This window comes from Patagioenas fasciata, chromosome 1 (genome assembly GCF_037038585.1).
Source record: "Patagioenas fasciata isolate bPatFas1 chromosome 1, bPatFas1.hap1, whole genome shotgun sequence".
NCBI classification, from domain to species: domain Eukaryota; kingdom Metazoa; phylum Chordata; class Aves; order Columbiformes; family Columbidae; genus Patagioenas; species Patagioenas fasciata.
The window spans coordinates 111,192,259-111,215,687 of record NC_092520.1 but is presented as its reverse complement, the minus strand read 5'-3'; the positions used below and the strand labels follow the sequence as shown (position 1 = coordinate 111,215,687).

General features: G+C 37.1%; 1 protein-coding gene across 3 annotated transcripts in view; it reads left to right on the top strand.

Annotated features, from left to right (window-relative positions):
* Positions 1 to 23,429, top strand: part of OFD1 (OFD1 centriole and centriolar satellite protein) — a 32,023-nt gene that overhangs the window by 3,191 nt on the left and 5,403 nt on the right. For all 3 annotated transcript variants that reach the window (XM_065856852.2, XM_065856843.2, XM_071812838.1), the window contains 15 exons: positions 476 to 544; positions 630 to 657; positions 1,447 to 1,554; positions 2,262 to 2,398; positions 3,623 to 3,796; positions 4,657 to 4,763; positions 5,698 to 5,817; positions 8,614 to 8,687; positions 9,382 to 9,473; positions 9,576 to 9,765; positions 10,416 to 10,546; positions 10,923 to 11,034; positions 12,460 to 13,071; positions 16,976 to 17,108; positions 21,126 to 21,226. In XM_065856852.2, the coding sequence (XP_065712924.1) occupies positions 476 to 544; positions 630 to 657; positions 1,447 to 1,554; positions 2,262 to 2,398; positions 3,623 to 3,796; positions 4,657 to 4,763; positions 5,698 to 5,817; positions 8,614 to 8,687; positions 9,382 to 9,473; positions 9,576 to 9,765; positions 10,416 to 10,546; positions 10,923 to 11,034; positions 12,460 to 13,071; positions 16,976 to 17,108; positions 21,126 to 21,226 (2,188 nt within the window). The remainder of the gene's footprint in view (positions 1 to 475; positions 545 to 629; positions 658 to 1,446; positions 1,555 to 2,261; positions 2,399 to 3,622; positions 3,797 to 4,656; positions 4,764 to 5,697; positions 5,818 to 8,613; positions 8,688 to 9,381; positions 9,474 to 9,575; positions 9,766 to 10,415; positions 10,547 to 10,922; positions 11,035 to 12,459; positions 13,072 to 16,975; positions 17,109 to 21,125; positions 21,227 to 23,429) is intronic.

Sequence of the window (23,429 nt, the reverse complement as noted above, 5' to 3'; positions counted from 1 at the left end):
GCTGTGGCTGAAAAAGGGCAGTCCTTGCCCTCTCTTTGTTTCTCCCCTCTATGAGTATGAGATAGGGTGAAGTTGTTTCTAATTGAAAATTAATTTTTTGACCTGGTGAGTAGTTAGTCATTATTTGGGTTAATGAGCTCATCTGATTTGTAGGATAAATCAAGAAAAGAGGCAAGGGAAGTAGCAAGAGCGTGTATCCAGGGTGGAAAGGAAACAAAGCTCTCTCACAGCTTCATTTGGTCATGAAACTATATACTGTCTGCTGTATGTCTTGGGTAATGGAGCTATGTAAATGTAGTACTAGAACAGCAGGCCTCTGAAAATGGTTTTACAAGGCAATAAATAGATCTTTCTCGAATAGAATAAATTCTACAACTGTTAAGTAAAAAAATTCATTATGTATGTGAAACGTTTTTTAAATAGTTATCCTTGTCTAATTTTTAATTTTTTTTTTTTTTTTTTTTTTTACCAAAAGCTGTGGACTATGCAAGATCTTCTTCAATTAATGAGGGTCAATCCAAAATCTAGTCTTTACACATCACTGGTAAAGTTATTTTGACTTTGAAAATAACCTTAAATTACAGTTGTCATGAAATGTTTATGGCTAAAAGATCTTTTATTTCTTGCAGACTTCGGGAACTCAAAAGGAGAATAAAGGTACGAGATGTTTTTACGTGATGTGGAGAAAGATAGTTGTGTCAGCTTCACGTTTATTAAGATGCAAGCAATAGAAGTTCAAATTTCTTGAGTGTTCGTTGGTGTAGAATAATACGGATTCAGTAAGATTTTGAAACTTGCAGGATAATTAATACTGTGTTTCAGGATTATCCAACTCCTGTTTGTCATGTGGATTAAGTGTTGACATTCACCTACAAAATAAATTACTTGAGCATTAGAAATATTAAAATAATCTGTAATTAAGTATAATGCTTTTTGGAAGCTTTTCATGCTAAATTTGGCAAGCTCAGATCTTGGTTTGTGTTTGTAACTGACTATTAGCTTGCATAAGGTACTTCAAAAACTAGTTAAAGATTTAATTGACTTTCTATTGTTTTATATAGCGAATAATTCTTAATGTCTGCATGATGAAACCGAGGTATACTATATAGCCTAAAGTAGCTTGATCTTCAGAAACCACCTAATGACCTTGTAACTGAAGTAGTAATAATCCACTGTCTCAAATGACCTCAGAGGTCAAAGAGACAAAGAGAAATGCATGAAAGGAAAAGTTGCAAAAGGACATCTTTTGCAGAATGAGGTAGACTGGAATAGGGTTATAATAAAAACATTAATAGTCTACTGGTATAGTTTTGATTTTAAATACTTGTTTCTTTCCATAAATTGAATAGGTTTACTTGTACAGTGAAAATGACTACAGTAACTACAGGCTCAAAAACTCAGTTTTGGAATGAAATCAGAACTAACTAATATATTGGCTATTGATAGGTTTTCTTATGCAGATTTTAAGGGAACTTACAGAGCATCATCTAAGTAAGGAAACTCATGACACAGAAACTCAGACAACCTCAGTGCCTCCTTACAGAGAATCTCTTGGTAAGTGCAACCTCTGCAGGCAAGTCTCCCTGAATCTTTTCATATTGGTAAGTGGTATGGATTTATAAATTGTATGAATGGTATTCATTTGTCATTTACTTGAATGCATCCTAAAGTAATAATAAATAAAGATCATACCTATCACTAGTACATTGTTTTTCTAACTGTTTTAAAAATAAGGCAAAAGTCCTGTTACTATTCCTTTTTTAATCACTCATGTTTTCTTAGGCATTTAGGTAAGAACTATGACATCTTAGATGGACTGCAAATGTTATGTGCTACAATATGTTTTGGAAAACATAGCTGTAAATGCCCACCTTCCTTCTTTCTATGATAGTGTTTCAGTGAAAGTTAGGCATAGATTGGGAGTTCTTGAATTATAATATGAATGCTATTGGTAAAACTGAAAGTTGCATATGAAAGAAAAGTCTTGTCCATCCTTGATAAAGAGGATAAATGACTATGTAATACCTCATATAGCGCCTATGCGGTTAAGTGCCTCCTTGTAGGTATATGTTGTGTGGTACAGAGCTGATAAATGGCATTTCTGCACTGCCTCAGCTTTTGTGCCCCACAGGTCTTTCTATGACAGTGCTACTTGAGTAAACTAAGGAACTTCCTCCAGAGAGACAGGTTCCTCCAGTTTTTGGCAGGATAACCCTACTGACTGATTTTAAATTGTGATGGATATGTTGCTCTTTTTATAGCTGAGAAGCTTCAACTGATTGATGAACAGTTTGCAGACTCTTATCCTCAACATCAGAAATACGAATCTTTGGAAGTAAAACTGAATGAATATAGAAAAGAAATAGAAAAGCAGCTTCAAGCAGAAATGTGGCAAAAGGTACAACTCTAATAATTGAATCTGAAGGAGACATTCGTTAATTTTGACTTTGCACATTACAAAATTTTAATACTTAAGATAAATTGAAAGACAAGACTGAATAGTAAGTTACAACAAACACAAAAGGCTGTTAATCCAATATTGATGACATAGTATGTGTAGATTTTCCATTTCCCTTTTTCGTTAAATGTGAACAGAATGTTATTGTTATTTTGCTTGTCTTAATTTGTTAAATTTTATTTGCTCTTTGATTATTTTGTTTTATGGAGAAACAATTACTCTGCTTAATCCTACTATCTATTTTCCTTCCGTTAGTTTTTTGAAACTTTCATTTCAGTATAGTGCATAGCAACTGAGAGGCGTGAATTGCTGCTGTGTAGCTTGACAGATGCTTTTCCCCCTCTTTACCTCCTTGTTTTCTCCAGTCTCACAATTTTTCTATAATTTTCTTTTTATTCTTTTGCTCATTTTTTCTCACTTTTTTCTTGTATGCTTATTTTCATTCTCTTCCAATTTTTCATTATAATTCTCTATAACCCTGTTTTTCTTGAATATACTGCACTTTACATGTTGTATGGAGACATATTTCATACGATTCTTCTGTGCAGTTGCAAGATGCATGCTTTCCTGTTTGTATGCATTTACTTTTTTTTTTTTTTTTCCAGTTCTGCTAAGAAATCTGTGAGTCAGGACTTCTTCCTGTAACCCTCTTTATGTGAAGTTACAGGTTCCACCTTTTTTTACATGCTTGGCACTTACTTTTTTGTCCAAGTGAATTAAATGAATTTCTGTTGTTCCTGAGTGACCCAGGATGGGTCTGCTTCTGCCATTTCTTGCATCATCAGTGAAAAGTGATTCTTTGGGAAAGAGGTGAGAATAGAGACAGTGTCACAGCAGGAATTCAAGAGTGTGGCCATTCCTTAATTGCAAGCAGAGTATCACTTCTGCAGTGTGTTTTCCTTCGTAGGCCTCTGTTTTGCTCTTGTCTAAAGTTTTGTATGAGATCTGCTTTGGGATGCTATAGAAATACATGAAAACTCTATGAAACTTGTAAATAGGATCTGCTGCTAAGAGACTTCTAGCACAGTAATTTATTTTCATCGAACTATCACACATTTCCTAGCAAGAACTTCTAAATGAAATTTAGAATTATCTGAGGAGGGATTTTCTTTGTCAATTTGAAGATGGCCCTATTTAACCTGCTCTTTCTCCTTTATGTAAAAGCTAGAACATTTTAAAGAAGTTGAAATAGCGAAGATTAAAATGGAGGAGAAAGTGCAGACCCAGAAAGAAATCTCAGAGCTACGTCATGAGTTAGAGAGGACACATCAAGCGAAGTCTGAAGCCTTGATTTCTCGTGAAAAGAATGCTATTGAGAGGCTTCAAAAACAGCAAGAGGTAAATTCCAAATATTTTTTTCTTAATCTAGTACAAAATGATTGAATGAGCTGATTAAACTGTTCTTTTATCTTTGAGAGATCTACCTTCAAATATTTCTTGGACTATAACTTTGTGCCCAGGAAATACAGCTTGACAAACTGCCCTATTTTTGTGCCAGGAACAGCAGCGAAGTCTTTCAGCACTATCAAATGCACATGACTTGCAAACTTGATATGAGCACCCATAAGGCAAAGTCATAATTTTTTTCTTCTTAGACACTTACGATTTCTTTGGAGAGGAATAATGCTTTGTGTGTTTAAGGACAAGAAAATGTATTTTTTTTATTAAGAAGATATATTACTTTGGGTTAGCATGTTCATCACTTGGAGGATTCCTTTTACAGTTTGTTTGATTTCTATAAATTAAACTGTGAAACCTGGTTGACTCAATTGCAGTTTAAATTTCATCATGGGTTTTTGGCATTTATTTTTTCAATTTTGTTTTTATGAAGAACATACAAAACTATTGTTTATTAGAAAAATCCATGTGTTTGAACATGTTTATTTTGTAATTTTTTAAAAACGGTTTTTCCTTTTACGTAAGTTTTAATCAGTGCTCTTTCTTAAAATAAAATTGTTTCGAGGTATCCAGTAATGACTCCATCTAAAACATTTTTACTGAGAGAAAAAGGAGAATGGGAATTTTAAAAATAACTACAATCAATTCTCGATGTTATTTCAAATTAAGACTATATGAATTATATTTACGGGAGTAGGACCAATTCCTGAAGAGAAGATCCTTGAAAGTGTGAATGTGTTAAATAGTAGCTTCCTTTATAAAGCGTGAAGTGAAACTACAGATAATATTTTGTGATTCAGATAGAAGCAAAGGAAGTATATGCACAGAGACAAAGTCTACTGAAAGATATTGAAGCCGTAAGGACGAGAGAGGCAGAACTGAAGCAAAGAATTGAGGCATTTGAAGTGTAAGTGTCTGAAAGCGTGCTTCCAGATGTTGCTGCTTCTATGGTGTTGAAATATATTATATATCTCAGAATTTATGTCTTCCCTTTTGAGCAGTATTGTATACTGTCTCTGTTAGCATACAAACCATACAAAAAGTAGGTTGTGTTTTTTTTTCCTGTTCCTCTTCATCTGGCCAAAATACTGCAGCATAACTTCGGACACAAGGAACCAGATATTTGTTTTGAAGTGCTTAAATTACAAACAAACACCCTCCCCCCTCCAACAAAAACAAAAGAAAACCCAAACCAAACAAAACCAACCAAAAACCAACCAAACAAACAAAAAAAACCACCTCACAAGCAACACAGTTTGTAATCCTAACACTCACAAGGCATGTATGTGCTATTTTGCTTCTTCAGTCCTGTGTTTGGTTTTTTGTTGTTGTTTGGGGTTTTTTTGTTAACTTGTCCTTAGTCAGATCAGTTTTCTTTGGTTAAACAAAAAATGACTAAAACATTTTTGGCTTGGTTTTCAGTACTACCTAATGTAATTACTTTGTCATCTGTTTTCTATAGCAAAAGCAGTATCCTGGTCATAAAAACTTGTGGGTTTGGTTTTTTTTTTAACAAGCCAGCAGAGGGTGCTGGTAGAGTAGCATGCTCAGCACTGTCTTCTCGGAAGGCTTTCTGGTGTGGGAAACTGAGCTGGGGTTAACCCTGGATAGCTGCGTAATTGATTGGTACTGGATTTTAAATAGGACAATTTAATTTGTGTCACATCTCCTTGTTCTTTGTGCATTATAATGACAGATTCCGATAATAATTTTAAATGGCTACAGTGTTCCAAACAAGCACATTACCCTGCTATGTCTCTAAATGTTATTTAAAACCCGCCTGAAAACATAAAGTTGTGGCTTTATAACTGTAATTGTCCGTATATTTATGAATATTTCAGCACTCAGAAACTTCAGGAAGAGAAAAATAAAGCTTTTGATGATGCACTTCGACGTCGGGAGGTTGCTGTGAAGAATATAGAGGACACATACGACCAAAAGCTTAAGGCGGAGCTCTTAAAGTATTTTTTCTTTTTCTTTCTAATAGGACACATACTACTTCCTATGAAAACAGAATAATAAGTTCTATAGGATTTGTTTTGAAAAGTGTAACAAAGCAAGCACTTTGAGAATGTGCGCTCAGGTTTTTGTTTTAATCAGCTTGAATTCTACATTATTTCTTGTCTCTTTGCTAGTGAGACAAAACATTCTGTCAGGTTCAGAAAAAGCTTGCCATAGAAAATCATTATCTTTTGATTATGGGTTATATTGTTGTAGTTTTGTGTTCTTACTTGGGAAAGAGATGGGACATCAGTTGTATGTTTAGACAACAGAACGTGAAGCAGTATTGGTGACTTTCTTTGACCACAATTAAAAGAACCGATCATTTTATGAATGCAGAAAAGCACGGAGGTGAAATTAGCATTAAAGAGATGTCACAGATTTCCTGGAAAGAGGGTGAGAGGCACACTAGCCCACTGTACAGGTCAAATGGCTCTTAACGCTGTTTTTGGAGGGGGATTCTTATTGACTGCCACCTGCTCAAACGTGGTATCAAATAATTTGCTTGGAAAGACATCATCTAAGGCTGCATATGGGGTGCTAAGTGCATATATCCAGCTTTGCTGTTGTACTTCTTGGAGTGCCTTAGTCAGTTGATGTTTCAAGGGTCACTTGATGCTTCAATGCAGGCGGGTGCTCTCGGCATGTTGTTGCTCATCTGTATTTGATGGCATGAAAGGGTCTTCCGGTTAGGCAGTTCAACCAAATGACTGATGCATCATTACTTCTTATTGCAAGCCAGTGAACAATAAGTATTATCTGTGTTAGTGTGTTTATTCAAATTACAGAGGAAAGTTGTAAAGTAGGTTTTGATAAGAATGATGCCTTACCTGAAACTGAGTAGATCTGAGGGTTTTGTCAGAGAACAATGAAATGCAACTAACTGATCCACCTTGGTATCTTATTTTATCTAGCCCATAACAACTAGTTACAAAGAATGCTTGTAGGGTGCTTTTCGTTCATGAGGAGAAGCAAATTATTATAAGGATGAACTACTGCTGATCTTATTTTATCAATACACAAAATACTTCTGGCATGCTCCTAATGCTCAGAAAAAAAATCCCTGTCCTTTTTGTTCCAAATCTTTGCTGAAAAGTAAAAAAGAGCTGCTATTTATTGTATAGAGATAATGATGCTTATTAGAAAAGGAATATTTTTTTATTTCCATGGTAAGCATTAAATGCCATATTTGGGAGAAGTATCTTAGTGGTCTGGGCCATTTGCAAGAACGCAAAAGGCTGGACATGGCAATATCTGAAAACGTCTATAGTCTAAGTCCCAATCATACAAAATGCTGAGATTTCTTAGCTCCTGTAGATTCAAGTAACAGTGAACATTAAAGTTGGATGACTGCTGGGCTGTGAATGGTGGTGTTGCCTGGGCAGTGCACAGTGTCCAGCTGGTGGCTGATGACAAGCAGAGAACCCTTGGGACTAGTACTGGGATCCGTGCTGTCCAACACCTTCATCTGTGATCTGGATGATGACCCAGGGCATCCTCATCAACTTTGAACGTGAGGCTTAATTAAGGAGAGTGGCTTCCACAACAAATGGCAGAGCTTCATTTCAGCCAGACTTTGATAAGCTTGGGGATTGTGCCAGCATAAACCTTAGGAATTTTAACAAGGAGAACTGAAAGCTCTGCACTCTGGGCAGAATATCCCAGTGAAGTAGTATGAATGGGGAAAAGGAATTGACTGAGGAGCTGCATTTCTGAAGAGGGCATGGGAGTTACAGTGAATGACACGTTGACTGTGATCCAGCAGCATGCTCTGGCAAATAAGGCATGATGGGTGGCATTAGTAGCAGCATGGCTAACAGGCTGAGAGAAGTTATTATCCCCTTTGGGTACTGATGAACGCTGTGCTAGGAATACCATGCCTGGGTTTGGGCTCTCCAGTTCAAAAAAGTCATGAAGGAGGTGGAGAGGGCCTAGTAACGGTCTGTCAGGATAGTTATGGGACTATCAGATGTGACCTCTTAGTTCAGGATATAAAGCTGTTGGAGAGTGTCCAGAAGAGGGCTATGAAGTTGGTGAGGAGTGGCTGAAGTCACTGGGTTTATTCAACCTGGAGGATACTGAGAGGAGACCTCATCATGGTCTACAGCTTCCTCACAAGTAGAGGAGGAAGAGCAGGTGCTAATCTCTTCTCTCTGGCGACCAACGAGAGAACCTGAGGGAATGGCAGGAAGATGTGCCAGGAAGGTTTAGGTTGGACACGAGGAAAGGGTTTTTTCTCCAGAGGGTGGTGGAACACTGGAGCAGGCTCCCCAGGGAGGTGTCACGGCCCCAAGCCTGGCAGTGTTCAAGAAGAGACTGGACAATGCCCTCAGATATGTGGTGTGAATTTTGGGATTGTCATATGCAGGGACAGGAGTTGGAGTTGGTCACTGTGGCTTGGGAGATGCAGCTTGGGCATAGGGAAACAAGTTTTACTGGAGGGTAGCACAGCAGTGGCACAGGTCACCCAGGGATGTGTTGGAATAAACATCTTGTGAGGTTTTCAAAACTTGGCTGGGAAGAACCACAGCTGACTTTCTCTAGAGCTGGCAGTAGTCTCACTTTTGGATCAGGTGGTTGGATGAGCTGATTGGCAGGGCCATTTCCAGCCGTTTCAATGTCTCTGCAATAATGGGTTTTGTCAATAAGTGATTGTGTGATTGTAGTTTAGCCTAGGAAAGACTGGAATTTACACAAATGCACACGCATGTGTGCACACACACGCTTTGGGAATGCATAATTCTTTTTACTTCTAGATATCAGCTTGAATTAAAAGAAGAATATATAGCCAGAACCAATAAAGTTACAGAAGATGAGAAAAAAAATAAAGGTAACCACCTCTCTGAGATTAATAAAATACCTGTTAGTAAAAACTGTAGAGACAAAGTTCTGTCAAAACACTGTTGTTACTGAAGAGCCACAGTGTTCAGTAACAGTGGTATATGTAACAGAAAAACAATCAAAATAGATTTTTTGGAAACATGTAGCAGGAACCATTGACAGGTCAGCAACTCCTTGCTGTTCAGAATGCAGTGGGAACCATGAGCTGCTGTTTCACACAGAGGCTGTGAAGCATTTTGCTTTTTCGGTTTCCTGTCTCCTGAAGTCACACTGGCTCATTCATTCTCTAATTGAACTCTGGTACAGTCTGGTACTGTGCCTTTGAATGGTTGCCAGTTTCTACATTTATTGTGCATAAGATGTTTAATTGGAGCTTGAGGAAGAGAGCTGGGACAGACAACATGTTTAGACTTTTTAGTTAGGGACCTGTGAAAGAAATGATGTATCACATCCATATGAATTTAATTCACTTAATTCTAAAGGAGTAAATGTATTCAAATGTATATAGACACACAGTGTGATTTACTTAATTTTGAAGGAGTATGTATGACATTCAGTCATTTTTATGTCTTGAATTAAATTGAATTTGGGGCTTAGCAGCTTAAACAGTTTTTTTGCTGATACAGTTTTTCACTGTAATACTCTTATTAATTTTAATTCAACATTTGTAATCTTTCCTGCAGAGAAAGCTATGCTTTTACATGAAGAAGCCATTGCTGTTAATTCAAAAAAGGAGGAACTCAAGCAAGCTATATCACGCACAAAAGAGCTTGAGGTAATTGTAAACATGAATTTAAAGAAGCTATATTCTTATTAGTGCATTTGAGGTACGTTAAAAAAGTAGTTCATAAACTTCTAAACTGTTCTTTATCTGCAGCTGGATTTGGAGTCAGTGAAGGCCCAGATTCTGTTGGTAAATAAACAGAATCAGTTGTTGACAGAAAAACTGAAAGAGGTCTCAGACTATCCTTTGCTAAAGGAGGAGAAATTGGAGCTCCAAGTGCAGAATAAACTACTTAGGCAACAGTTGGATGAGACTCGCAATGAGAACCAGCATCTTCGAGACAGTCAGTGTGAATTATTTAGTAATTTTCTTGTGCATGTTTCCCTACAAGTATTTGTTTAGAAATAAATTTTCTCTAAAATACATTTTGTATTATGTTTACTAGTAGTTTGCATTAAATCCCAACTGATGTTTATGTAAAATGAAGCAATCCTTGACCGTATAAGTTTATTTTCTTTAATATGTATGTATAGTAGAAATGCTGAATTAAGTGGTAGCTGTAATAATATGAATATCCCTTTCACCCTTTGAAAAAGGCAGTACAGTATTTCTCACCATAGCATTAGTATTGTTGATAATGGTAAAAGAGCATTGCATTGTTATTTTTGAGTGCTTTCCTGACTACAGTCATACCAAGTATTTTTTACGTGCTTTTGAGGTTATGTTAGAGATGTACACTCAGTTACGCAAGGTAAAGAGACGTATTTTTCTTCCAGAATAAGACAGTCTTGGTCTAGTTCTTAAATGACTATGCCAACAAAAATTATGGTCCTTTGTAAAAGGAAGAAAAAGAAGTCCCTAAGTTCTTTATTCAAAAAAGCCTTGTTATATTCCTGGAAACAAATCAGCTTTACATTTAGAAGGGATATGATGTAGAAAAGTGCACACTTGTTATTGTACGGCTGAGCGTCTGGTATTTCTCTTTCTGGGCAGAGCTGTCCCAACCCTCGGCAGAGCACCTGGCCTGCCAAGTGGAACTGAGGAGAGTGGAACATTCTAGGAAGCTGGCACTGGACGAATTTGAAAGTCAAAGGCAGATTTTGGAAAAGCAGCTACAAAATGAGGTAGATTATTATTTCTGAATAATTTGAATCCTTTCTTCTTCCTGTCATTTTTTTCACATTTATCTGTGTACTTGTGCAGGTGGTTTAGCATGTAGTTACGGGGATTGTTTGTACTCTGCTTATTTTTATGTAAACAACTCTAAAGAAAACAAAGCAACACACAAAAAAATCAACAAGCAAAGCAAAAAACAACCAAACATAACCAAAGTAAATCTTTCCAAGTCATTAAGTTGTGAGCACTGACTTTCAATAGGATACTATGCATATGTACCTTGATTGGACCTGAAAAACATTTAGAAACAAGTATTCAGCCAGTTTAAATTACTGTTTTTGTTTGAATTGTGCTAGTTTTTGTTTTTCTCTTGATCTCCTATAGGTTGAACGTTGTGCCCAGTTAAAGACCCAACTGTTGGACTCCGAAGCTACCGTCAGAAAGTTAAATGTGCATGTTGAAGAACTGAAACTGCAGGTGAAACAAACACAGGCAGGTTTGTGTCTTACACCAGACCAGTCCTTTATGAAATTCACTTACCTAACCAGTGTAAGAATTTCCAGAAGCTTAAAAAAACTGCAGTTGCATAGAACTAATATACCACCAGTGAGTAGATTTCAAGTTTAAAATCAAAATCTATTTAAAAGCCCAGTTTAAAAAGCAGACTCATGACAACTTCCTTTCAGAAAACAAACATTTGGGAGGAAGGGCAAACATCAGTCCCTGAATACCCTGTTTTCTTCAGTATGAAGACATTAATGTTTGGTGTTAACATAATCACCATTTTCTAGGAGGCGAGTTGTGTATTAATGCATTTTGATTCTTGATTGTTCATAATAAGAATAATCAATTTGAAATTGTATTGCATACCTGAAAAATTTAAATCTAACTTTTAAACAGTTGCTGTCAAGGCTAATAGCTTATGCACCTTATGTATGCATTAGAGAGAGGCACTTGTGTAACGCAGTTCAGGCTACTGAACAAATGTAGTTCTAAAGATGCCTGTCTGTCAAATTGCTAATATCAAGTATGCTCAATAAAAGTTTTGCGATGTATATTTAATCTAAAAATATGAAATTGAATTCTTCAGTGATTATACATTACATACAGCGTGTGTTGCACCATAGTTCAGCATATGCAGTACTTTATATTATTCACTAGACCGATATGTACATTTTTACATATGGTACAATTATTGGTGCCATTTGAAGTTGGAAATTTCTTAACGTCAGAATAGAAAATATATATTTTAATTAAATGACTGAAAGTACTGCAGGGACCTTTATTTTGCATCAGAGTTAAAGGATGTCATTGAAGAACCATTTATGTAGAATAAAAACAAGGTTGTAATTGTGCTGAGAAAGATATAGCCCTATGGATTGGTCCTTTGGGCTTGCTTAAGCATACATGTGCAAGCCAAGAAGCAGAGAGCCCTGAAACATTCAGTTTAACTGGCAATGTTGGAGAAGTACTCTTTTAAAAAAACCATTATCTATGTAGTTTTTCTCAAAATTCCTTTTTTGATCTAAATAGAAGGAAACTATTAAAACTTGCAGCCTGCCATGTGTCCCTCACCCTTGAACAGCATGATTTGATATAATGTGTCTAATGTGGTGACGTTTTCATTTTTTTTAATTTATCTAAACATAATTTAAAAATAACATTGTAGCATGTATACTTCAGGTAGTTTTACATGGAAGGATTGCATATTAAAAAATAATAGTGATAGTTTGCAGCTACGCAACTACATTAAAAATACGTTTAAATCAAGCCATTAAATTCTCAAAATTTAAGCCAATACCATGTTAAAATTATTTTGATCAAATTGAAATTTAAATGCTGTGTTTTACTGTTTCTGTTTCCTTATGGGTCTTCTGCTCTCACTCTTTACTGCCCTGTTCTTTTTCCTGCTATCATTTAGCTCTGGAAAATGAAGTGTATCGGAATCCAAAGCCTTCACTTGTTGATCGCTCTGTCCTTGACTTTACTGGCAACAGAATTGTACCTCATGACATCTATGTGGATAGTGCTTTCCTGAAGAATCAGGTTATGACCGACACGATGAAGGTAAACGTTGTGCCAGGAGCTGGCTATCGTCAGCAGTTGCAGCCGCGCAATGCTTCTCCGGATTCTGACCTGGAGTGTGTGGCACTAACTCGGGCTAGAATAAAAGAACTAGAAAAAGAGGCAGAGTACTTGGAAGAAGCGTACAGGAACTACCAACACAGAGTCATGCGGGAGGCGACTGCAAGCAGAACGCCAAGAAAGATGCAGTCCCCTTTAATTGTACAGTCTGCTGTTGGTAGACCCCCCTTGACTACGCAGCATGAACTTCTAGAGGATAATCCCAGCTCCCAGCATTCTCCCCTGAGCAGTCCAAGAGGTGAAAAATACATTAGAAACACTGGGCAGGTTGATGTCTTTAAAAATCCCTTAACGCCACCACACAAAGGAGTGTCTTCTTCAAGACGCCTTTCTTCTACTCCCGTTTCCAAATTGGAAAGAGATCTCAGCAGCAAGAAAATTTCAGATGGTAAGTCACGATTGTTCGTGTGGTGTTGGGGCTTTACTTGCTGTTCCTTTTGCACTGTGGGAAGAGAAAGATTTAGCAGTGGTAGGCTTTCCATCATTTGTTATTTGCTAAGAGGCAGGAGAATTCAGAGGCAAAATATGCGAGCTGGTTGGAGCATTTGCTGCTTCATGGAAATGAGAACTGGAGAAGTATATTAAGGGAGGCTAAACATTCTGCACTTAGTTCAGGTAGCTTTAAAGACAAGACTATGCCATATAATTCACTACAAGCCTAATCTTATGCAGAGTTACATTCAAAAGTTGGTATTAAGTATAACTACTTTGCAACGTTATTGTTATTTCCTAGTTTTAATAACCCTCCCTCTGTGTTCTGTCCTTTCATTCAGCCTTTGTACTTAATGTGTGCAGTAGAAGAGTGCTTCATCTGGCTTCTCTTAAATTGAGTTTTCCAATCTGAAAGGTCCAGATTTGCTTTTGTTTTTTCTTTTTGCTGTGACAACTTTATCAAATATTCCTGACCAGGTGTTGGGGGGAGGGGATTAGTGTTTGGTCGTGATTGGAAAATTGTAATTTGCTATTAATTTCACAGTGCCTAATAATTACTCAGTCTTCCTTTTTTTTTTTTTTTTTTTAAAAAAAAAAAGGGGGGGGAGTACTCAGAAAAGCAAGCAAAATAGAAAAGAATTGAAAATTTTAAAAAATCACTATGTTGTTTCAAATCTGCAGTATATCTGCTTCTTGAGTCATGCAATTCTTGTCATCCTAGCTCAATGTGGATTTAATAGGATGAAAAAAGAGATAGTAGTAATAATAATAATAAAAAAAATTATCAACTTCTGTGTGAAAGAAGATTAAATACAGGAAGGGCAGCTTAGTTTGGAAAATAATTGGCTGTGGGAAATCTTGAAAGCAGTGAGTGATGTGGAAAAGGTGGAAAGAGATTGATTCATTACTGCTTCACAGACCCCAGAATCCTATGAAATTGAAAGAAAGGAGGTACTTTGTCATACCAGGAGTAGGTTGTGGAATGTATTGCTTCTGTGGCAACAAGTATAGATGCAGGAATAAAACTTCCCTGTCAAGAGGACCCAAAAAAGTATTGATTGAGGAAAGGTCAAGGTAGGTGTTTCCAGAAATAAGACATAAGTATTCTCCTTTTTGAATTTCAGTTTAGTTTTGTTTTAGCAATGGGCACTGTTAGAAACAGGTTACAAAGAGTCTCATCTATTGTAGCTGTCCCTCTGTTTCTACATACAGAATATCATACTCTGTTACTGAAAACATATTTGAAAACATGAACTTCCAAAGCAGTCTTTTACATTTTCAGTTTTCTCTCTCAGCTTGTGTATCAAGTATTTACAGATTATTCGTTTAACACTGCACACAGACAAAATCTTTCATAAATCAGGGTTTTGTTGTAAAATTAGGAAATGTAAAAATTAAAGTTGTGTGTATAACTTTAACAATTTTTATACCTGTCAGAGCCTGGTTACATGACAGCTGATCTGTTTTTTCCATTGGATCTGTTCTTTGCTTTACACACTAGACTGTCTTGTTCTGGAGAAGGCTAAGAGTTGAATAACAATGTAGAACATTACCTGAGTTGGGTGTTACAGAAATTAAGCACTATGTAGTATAGGAAATGAGGTTGCAGCTGAATGGTGTGTTCTCAAGGTGACCCGATATGGTACTTGCACCAGTAAGCATGGGAGCTTCGCTGCTGATGTGCTGAGGGGTGATCTGTCTGCTTCCAGTTAGATTGCATCCCCACTGATATGTCTTCTCTGTTTCAAGAGGCTTCTGAGGAGTGCTTTTATACTGGTATATATGTTATCCTTTGTGCTAGAGATGGCTGAAACACCAGATGTGTTTTTGCTAGACAACCATAAGTCATTCTGGAAACTTCCATAGAGCTTTTCAGTGCTGTTGAAGATGCCAGTCTGAACAGCTCAGAATAAATTTTAAGAGACAGAAAGATATGCACATGAGTCGGAAATTTGTTTTTACTTTAAGTGAGGTGTACCTCAGTGAGAACTGTAGCGCAGTTGTCAGCACCTGTCTTCAAAGAATGAAAGGAGTAAGTGTGTCCTGTAAAATACTTGCAGTTGGCAGATCTGGCAACCATTTCACTGTATAATCTGCCACTGGGAGGATATGTGGTTTTCTCTTCCTTTAAATTAGCTCATGTATTTGATTGTTTTCCTTTCCAAGCACATGCATGTTGGGCATCTTTCATGCTTTGACTTTCTACTGGGAAGGAGAACGCCCATTTCTTTAAGAGCAACTAAAAGTAGGACAGGATCCTTTTCTGTTTTCTCCTGCTTACTGCCTCCAGTCTCTGGGCAGTAACACAGATCAAGAAATAGTGACCCAGAAAAAAAAACAGATTGCCATCTGACCCATGATCCCTATTACTTGATCAGTACTTTTCACCTTGATCATTACTTGACCCAACTTCATACCTTCTGATGAAAAAGTGCAAGGTTTGTCAGTCTTGCAGACAGCACACTGTATGCCAAAGATGTCAGCCATTTGTCTCTTAGTAGAAAATCAGTAAGTTCAATCCTAGATAATTTCTAAATAGTAGTAGGTTGTAGTGAATTACTGTATGAGATGGCTGGTGCACCTATGTGCGAACATATAGCATCTTTTATGCTGAGGAGGTGTGTGCAGTATGTATTACATGCTGTTCTTGTCCATTTGCTCTGCACATGAAAATCTGACAAGTTATTTTATAGAAGATTGGATGTGGGTGGGCTGAGGGTTCCCACCATGAATAGGTACAGCTGGTACATGAGTACAGTGTAATTGCTGGGTCCTGTTCTGCTAGTGCTCGGCTTCCTTAGAGGGTGGTCATCTCTGTTGCATGGGCAGAGGGGCTGTCTGGAGATAAAAATTCATGGACAACCCTGAGTCTGAAGCATCTTGACTTCTGTAATGCGATGTGCACCATGAATGGGGTGCACTTCTACAGAGCCGCCTGATAGAACTTCAGGTATGGAAGTGTTAATAATGACTTTTTGTCCCTCTCTCTTGAGCCAAATTAGCACCGACTAGAGTAAAAGTTATTTGGTCAATAAAGAGAAGAAAGACAGTAGTACCTGTTTACTGAGTGAATACCACATCTTGTGGAAAAAATAGTAATTCATAGTCTTGTAATGAAAGACCTGTGCAGCTGCACAGGAAAGGAAAATTAAGATTGCAAAGCAAAATTTAACCCAAGCACTGGACTTTGTAAGTTTGATTAAAAGCCTTTTTAATGCAGAAGTTTGGAGTTTTTACCTTGGTTTCTTAGAAAACTCAGGACTTCTGTAGTCATACTGTCTGTCTGTTTCCTTCCCTGATAACTTTACAGCTCTTGATAAGAGCCTAAAATCTTCAAAATTTCTTCTTTACTTCATCACCCATTTTCACAAATGTGCAGAAAATGAAACCTCCAGGTTATATGTCCTAAGGAAGAATGGCCTTTGGGAGACCTCAAGCATTATCTTTTGCTGGCTACTGAGCACATCCCTAGTTTGAAATCTGGGTCTGTAACTGCTTCTTCTAATGTCCAGCATGGGAGAAATTAATGTTCGGCCTTTGGCGGGAGGGCTGCAGTTTGTGGGAGACATGGATGTATTAAGGGGTGATGATAATCATAGGCTTTGTGAGGAGTAAGTTTATGATGATGAAGGCTTGTAGAGCAGAATTCCCATACAGGAGATGTAAAAACAAACAAACAAAACCCCACAACAACAACAAAACAGTACAAGAAAGTTCATATTAAGATCTGAATGTTAGTTGCCCTGTAGTGGTGATGCCTGCACAGTCCAATTATGCATGTGTTGTAAAAAACAGCCTTGTCTGTGAAATGGTAGGATGTATAACTGGCTAATACAAATTGTGGGATTTTTATTCTGCAGACATCAATGGCTCGTACCTTGCCTCTTCCCAGCAGAGTGTTGACCAGGTGCTTTCTCCTATTTCAAAGCCACATCTACCTTCATCTTCTGAGTCTGTTTCTTCCTCACCATCCAGTCATGGCCATAAAATCAGGTAATATTGTTTACAAAGCAACATTTTTATCCTGCTTTTTAAAGAAACATTTCTCTTTATCTGTGCCAATAGCTGCTTTTACAATTCAAGTAAGCCATTAATTTTACAAGTGAGAACTTTTCTAAGGATGGATAAGCATTTCCATTCTTGAATATCATGCCTAAAGAGGAACTTAGTTATTAAAAAACCAAACACCCTTCTCCTGACAAATCCATACACCTTTAGCAAATACAATTTAACCTGTGTTAAATTTGTGCATCCCTACAGTGCAAAGTTATGTGCAGTGAAATACTTAAACCTTGAGTGCATTGGAAACTTTAAAAAACATTTTAAAAAAAAAGTCCTCTGGCAAAGTGAAAGTTAATCGATGTACAAAGTATTCTGTAAAGTCATTTCACTGGTGTAGTTGAGCAAAGATGAAAGGATATTCCAGAGATTCTCTGTGTTGGGGAGAAACAATAAAGGCAACACTGGCTCCAGCGCCTGAAAAATACACCGCTGTGGAAAAGTGTTACAGGCAAAGGACTAAAAAGCCTGAAAAGTGAGAATGTGTAGCATCCTAAGCTCATGTGGGTTTAATGCAGATGTAGCAAATTGATAGATATCCATCACTGAAACTTAGCTCAAAGTCTGCTGTTTAAGGATAATAATTAATGTTTAGAACTGTGCTTCTCAGCACTTTGTGCTACTTCAGTCAATGTAAATATTGCTTTGTTACCGTGTGTGGCTTCAGTGACTGTGGTTCATTTGGCATGTGCTGTCACCACTAAGGCACAACTGACAGATACATGGCATATACATAGTTTAGATGCTCCTGAGCTCAGGTCAGGCTGATTTGCTTTGTTGGTTTTCAGGCTGCTGTAGGTATCTCTGTAGATAAAGCTTATCACAAATTAGTGATAATCTCTCATCTTTCCCATATCAGAACAGGCTTTCTGCATATGCCTGGTGTTAAAAAATGATTGAGGTTATAGCTGATGCACACAAACCCCCTTCATTTAAAAAAGACCACTAATTTCTTGAGTGAAGCCTGTCTCTCTTCTCGTGTCTGTATTTTACACATATGTGACCTGATTGATGAGCTTTTGCTTATTGAAGCTCAGTAGTTTCTGCTGCCTGAGAATTTAAATCAAGGCAGTTGTAAATTCTCACTTTATTCATTAACAAGCTGTGATGCTTTTTTTTTTTTTCTCTGAAAAGCTTGTTCAGTTGTCTGTATAACCAATTTCAGAATATGAAACTCCAGTCTCCTTTGTGTGTGGGAATGGGATGGGTAGCAAAACTTTTCCTTTATGTGGGGGTGTTTGATGTTTTTGTGTTTTGTTCTGTTTGGGGTCTTTTTGTTTGTGTTTTTGTTTGTTTTATTTGGTTTTTTTGGTTTGTTTTGGTTTTGGTTTTTTAAGATCACTCTTAAGTAAATGAATAACTTGGCAAAATTAGGCCATATAAAAATGCCTTATCTTTCCTCTCTGTATATCCTATTTCCATGTATGAAATTCTGTTGTTCTTAATGTTACTCCAAAACTGAGAATCCTGAATAGATTTCTTCAGAAAAAGCTTGAGTATTTCGTTTTTAATGTTTGTTTCCTAAGAGACACTTGAATTGGCTGTAACCTGGTCGCCATAATTCCAGATTTGATGGCTGAAGACACCTTGTCCTGGGACAGCTTTAGCAGACATTCATAGGACTTAATTATTTTGTTGTTATCAGGTCATCAGTATACATTTAATGTAGACAGGGTGGTTAGAATTTGGGGATAGCCTTCATGTTCTTGGCCTTGAAAAGAAGCTCTTGGGATTTCTAGGGACTGTGAGGTTAATTCCTTTAAGCCAGTCCTAAAATGACATTTGGCCCTTTGAAGGCAACCGCGAGGCTGAGTGGCCCCCGGTGAAAATGAGTTTGACACCCCTGGCTTAAGCAGTTGTCTCTTCTCTCCCTACTCACTAACATTTTCTACAGTATGTCTCAGATTTCCTGTGCTCCTGTGACAGACCTTACAAAGTGAAGGCAGAATGTCAACCTACATGTTAAGGTGATATGGGAAAATACTCTTAATATTGTGAGGGACTGAACTTCTGTGGAGGGTGTTGTGAGCACACGCTGCCTGACAAGTGAACAGTGTGAGCAAGTTGTGTTGCTGGGAGCTGGGCCGTAGTTGCTTTCTTGGGTTCCTTGTGACAAAGCAAGGGTATGAGGTCCCAGTAATGTTCTTGAACTTGCTGCTTTCCCAAGACTTTCTTAAAGGGAAAACATTCTTTTGTAGAGTATTTTTTTAATTTCTTGTGCCTTAGACTGTTTTCTGTTACATAAAATATTTGAGAAATGCGTGCGTGGGTTTTTCCAGTTATTTACTGTCATTATTAGGCAAATGGCCCATCATTGATGTGTATTGTGGGATTAGTTTATGACCTGTAGATTTTAAGTGACAACAAGACTTCTTAGAAAAGAGATGATGCTGTAACACCAGCAAGCCATTGCCAGTTAGACCTCTCTCAGTAGGGAAGAACAATCGCTTCTGTGACTACAGGAGCTCCTTGTTTATTTATGTTTCAAGATATGAGTGGTATGAAGGAAGCCAATAAACACAGACAGGAAGGCTAGAGTTATAAGGGAGATTATTATCTAAATAATTCTTTTTTTGTTAAGGGCTGAAGAAACTGATTGTGAGGGTCATTACCAGTTTTAGGCTAAAGAAGTAATTTCAGACATGAACAGCATAGTTTGTATGGTGGTGGTCGTTTTTTTTGTTTAAGCTTTAATGGTAATTTTAAGCATAACTCATGTAATTCAATTATTTGGTGTTGATTAGAACACCAGTACTGTTTTATGGAATATTGGCATTAGGTAAAGTCCAGGGTTTGCTGGCCAACTTTGGCTGACAGAATGAATTTTGAAAACTATTTGGAAATACATGTGTTTCCTGGTCTGCATGAGGCAGGGCTCTTCTGTTTGCTCAATCTGAGGCAGTGTGTCTTTCTACAGTGGCACAGGACACAGTATTGAATAAAGTGGCTTGGATCTCCTTTAACCTTGCAACCTTAAGATTTATTTAATACGTAACCCTTTATGTGAAGGAAACACTAAAAACATGAAGCAGACTTCGAAAACCTTGAAGTCTTTACTGTCTCATACTTAATTTAGAGTGTTTTCCCCAGTGACTTTACTGAACTATCTTTCTGACAATCCAGATTTGTTTGTCCCCAGATTTACACTTACTCACTGAGAGGGTATGCTGTGTTTGTCCTCCGCTTTTGCGCCATAGGAGACCTGAATTCCTTAGAAATTGTAAGCACAAACATGTTTATGCTGGGGTGAAGAGCCCCAGCTGGTGCAAAGTGAGCTCCTTTAAGAAGTGCTGCTGCTGAATTTCATTAGTGACCTGCACTCCTCTTGCTGTTCTGATTCTGGTCAGAGTTTAGTAGCTGGGTCATGTGAGAGATACTGTTCTTTCACATGATCTTTCTGATGAGATAAATGGGGATTTAAAATGAGGGCACTAACCTCATTTTCCATAGCACCCAGATTTTTACCCTTGTATTTTGCTGGACACCTAATACCTAATACGTTTCAAACACGTGTTAAGATGACACTGAAGTGGGAATTAAAGAATGTAACACAGAGCAAAAAGGCAAATATTTTCGTTTCAGTTGACTAAGTGTCACACTTCATATATTTTTTGTTGTGGTTTTTTTTTTTTTCCTTATTCCTTTTCATGCCTTTTGAGAGTGTGTTTAACTTTGATGTAATGCCTTTATGTCATACATAGGCCTTGGGGAAAGGCTGTAAGGAGATGGCTGTCAGAGAGATGAAGCTGACTTTTGGTAAAAGTGAGAGCACTGGCATTTAAGTACCTTAAATTTTGAGTCCGAAAGTTACAGCGTTTTGGTTGCATGGTTTTTGTGTTTGGTTTAGTCTGTTGCTAAGCATGTGAGTAATCCTTGTATTTAAATCTCAGATTGCTATTTGCTTCAAGTTTAGGATTTATATTTATTAAATTATTTCTGTTCTTCTTTCAGACTTCATAATCAACAAACAGACAAACAAGATTTCAGTGATACCTCCAGACCAGAGAAACTAATGTATGAGGACCTTGAAGAACACATTTCTTCTCTTGAGTGTAAGTTTTAGTGCATTTTGGACAGTTTAACACCTTAGGGCTTAACATTTGCAAGGCAATTGTCTTGATAATCTAAGACTACAGTTGGAGAGAAAAAATTCCTACTCATGCTGGAAATCAGAAAAACAAGCTGGCTCAGGTGATAAGGAATTAATCTTCTTCATATTTGCATCTTTAGAGGAGAAGAGTATGTATTAATAAGTAGACACTAAAATCCAGTTGGTTCTGAAATTTGTGACCATAGTTTTTGTTCAGAAATCTTGCACAACCTTTTTCTGATTAATGCATGTAGGTCTGACAGAAGGTTTTGAAGTTGTGTAGGATTTTTTTTTAAACAGCAAAGTGTACTAATATATGAACCAACTCGAGATTATTATATTTGCTGCATAAAGTAAAACTCCAATGAGTTTTCGTCATGGACCAATATCAGAGTAGTATTAGCAAGTTGTAATTCTGAAGATATGTTTCTGTGGCCATTACGTACAGTCTTGTTGCTTTTTTGTCTTGTCCTTTAGTAACTGAAACTTAAATAGTATTGTGAATTAGAAGTTACTTTAGAAGCATGTGTACCTGTGTGAAGAACACTTGCCATTATGCTGTCATTAATCAGCATCTCTGAGTAGTTTTGGAACATATGGTCTGGTTTCTGAAACATTAATTTTATCCTTTTTTTTTTTTCCTCTGAGATCAACATTTTATTTATTTACATTTCTGCTCTCTGTTGATTGCGGGAAGAACTTTGTCATTATGTGATGTTTTGCATTGCATGCTATAAAATGTTTCCTTCTCTTTATATGCTGCAGTCAAGCCTGCAGGGTCAGTTCTGAAAAAAATTTGATGTAACTAAGGTACTGTAGAAAGATGAGGATAATAGAAGTTAATGCACTTTATAGCCATTTGTATATGGCGAGAGAAATAGAAGCACAGTTACTGGCTTTATTTCCTAGTTTTCAAGAATTGGAGTGACAACTTGATGTTGGACCTGAGCAGTCTTCTCTCCCATGTAACTGTGGGTTTAAAGTAAATGAAGTTGTCAATGAGATAGATGTGAACAGTGAGCTAAACACCTTTCCCATTTCCAAATTTTGTTAGGTCTGTAAACTTTTTGAGACTGGTAGAGATACGTCACTGGGCTGTATCATTAAGTTCATAGTTGGTGAAGAGATTATTGTTATTTTAGGGAAGAGTTAGAATCACTGATTTCAAGGAAAATATTCCTAACTGGTGTGTTTTCCTGGGTCCAAGACTGGTTTATTCCTTTGGTTGTGTCGTCTGGAAGATGGAGCAATGCCCTTGCTCACTCCTGAACCTGTGAGAATATGGTTTTCAGTATTTTAAAAACTGACCAACCAAACAAAATAGATACTGTTTGTTTAAACATCAAACATGCTGATAGTGTTTGGGGATAACTATAATAGCAGAAGCTGATGACTCATCTATGCATTTCTCTGTGAAGTTTTACTGAGTACATTTGGTTTTTAATTTACCTCATTAAGGTTTATTTTTATGAACTTTAAACGCATTATTTGAATGTGAACCGAGCCCATAGGCACTAATGGTTTCTACTCATCGTATATTTTGATTATATTTTTATTTATTTGTTTAATTTCTGTTAGAGACTTTTAGGAATACATTACATATTTCACTTTTATCACATATGAGAATAGACTGGCATTTTCTTGGCAGTTAGGCCTGAGTAGATGTTGTGCCCCAATAAGTTATTGATGTATCTTACAGTGACATGTGGTAGTCAAAAGAATAATTTTACAGTTTGCGTATACTGAGGATTTCTAAATGAACAGTCCTTTAGTTGGGTCAGACTGCATCAAAAGACAATGTCAGTATGTAGAAGGAAACCAGAATGGCTAAAAAGGGAAGAATGTAACCCAGGAGGAATTGTCAGGGAGTAAGAATGTAAAATCTAAAACGTAAATGTAGAATAAGATATAATGAACGAAGAAGTTGATAAGAGTAGAAGAAAACAATGGAGTGAAGGGCATGCCAGAAAATACGGAAAGCCTTCTAATTCTGCGGTGAGTGAGCCCTAGCAAGAAAAAATTGACATTTCTGTTGGCAATAACTGCTTTTAGTTGATGTGCTTGTCTTAAGGAAACAAAGCATCTCTTGCTGCCTACCCTTACATAAAGGAGTGAAGGTATAAAAACACCATTACCTTTTATTTTTGTCCTTTGCAGAATGGTTA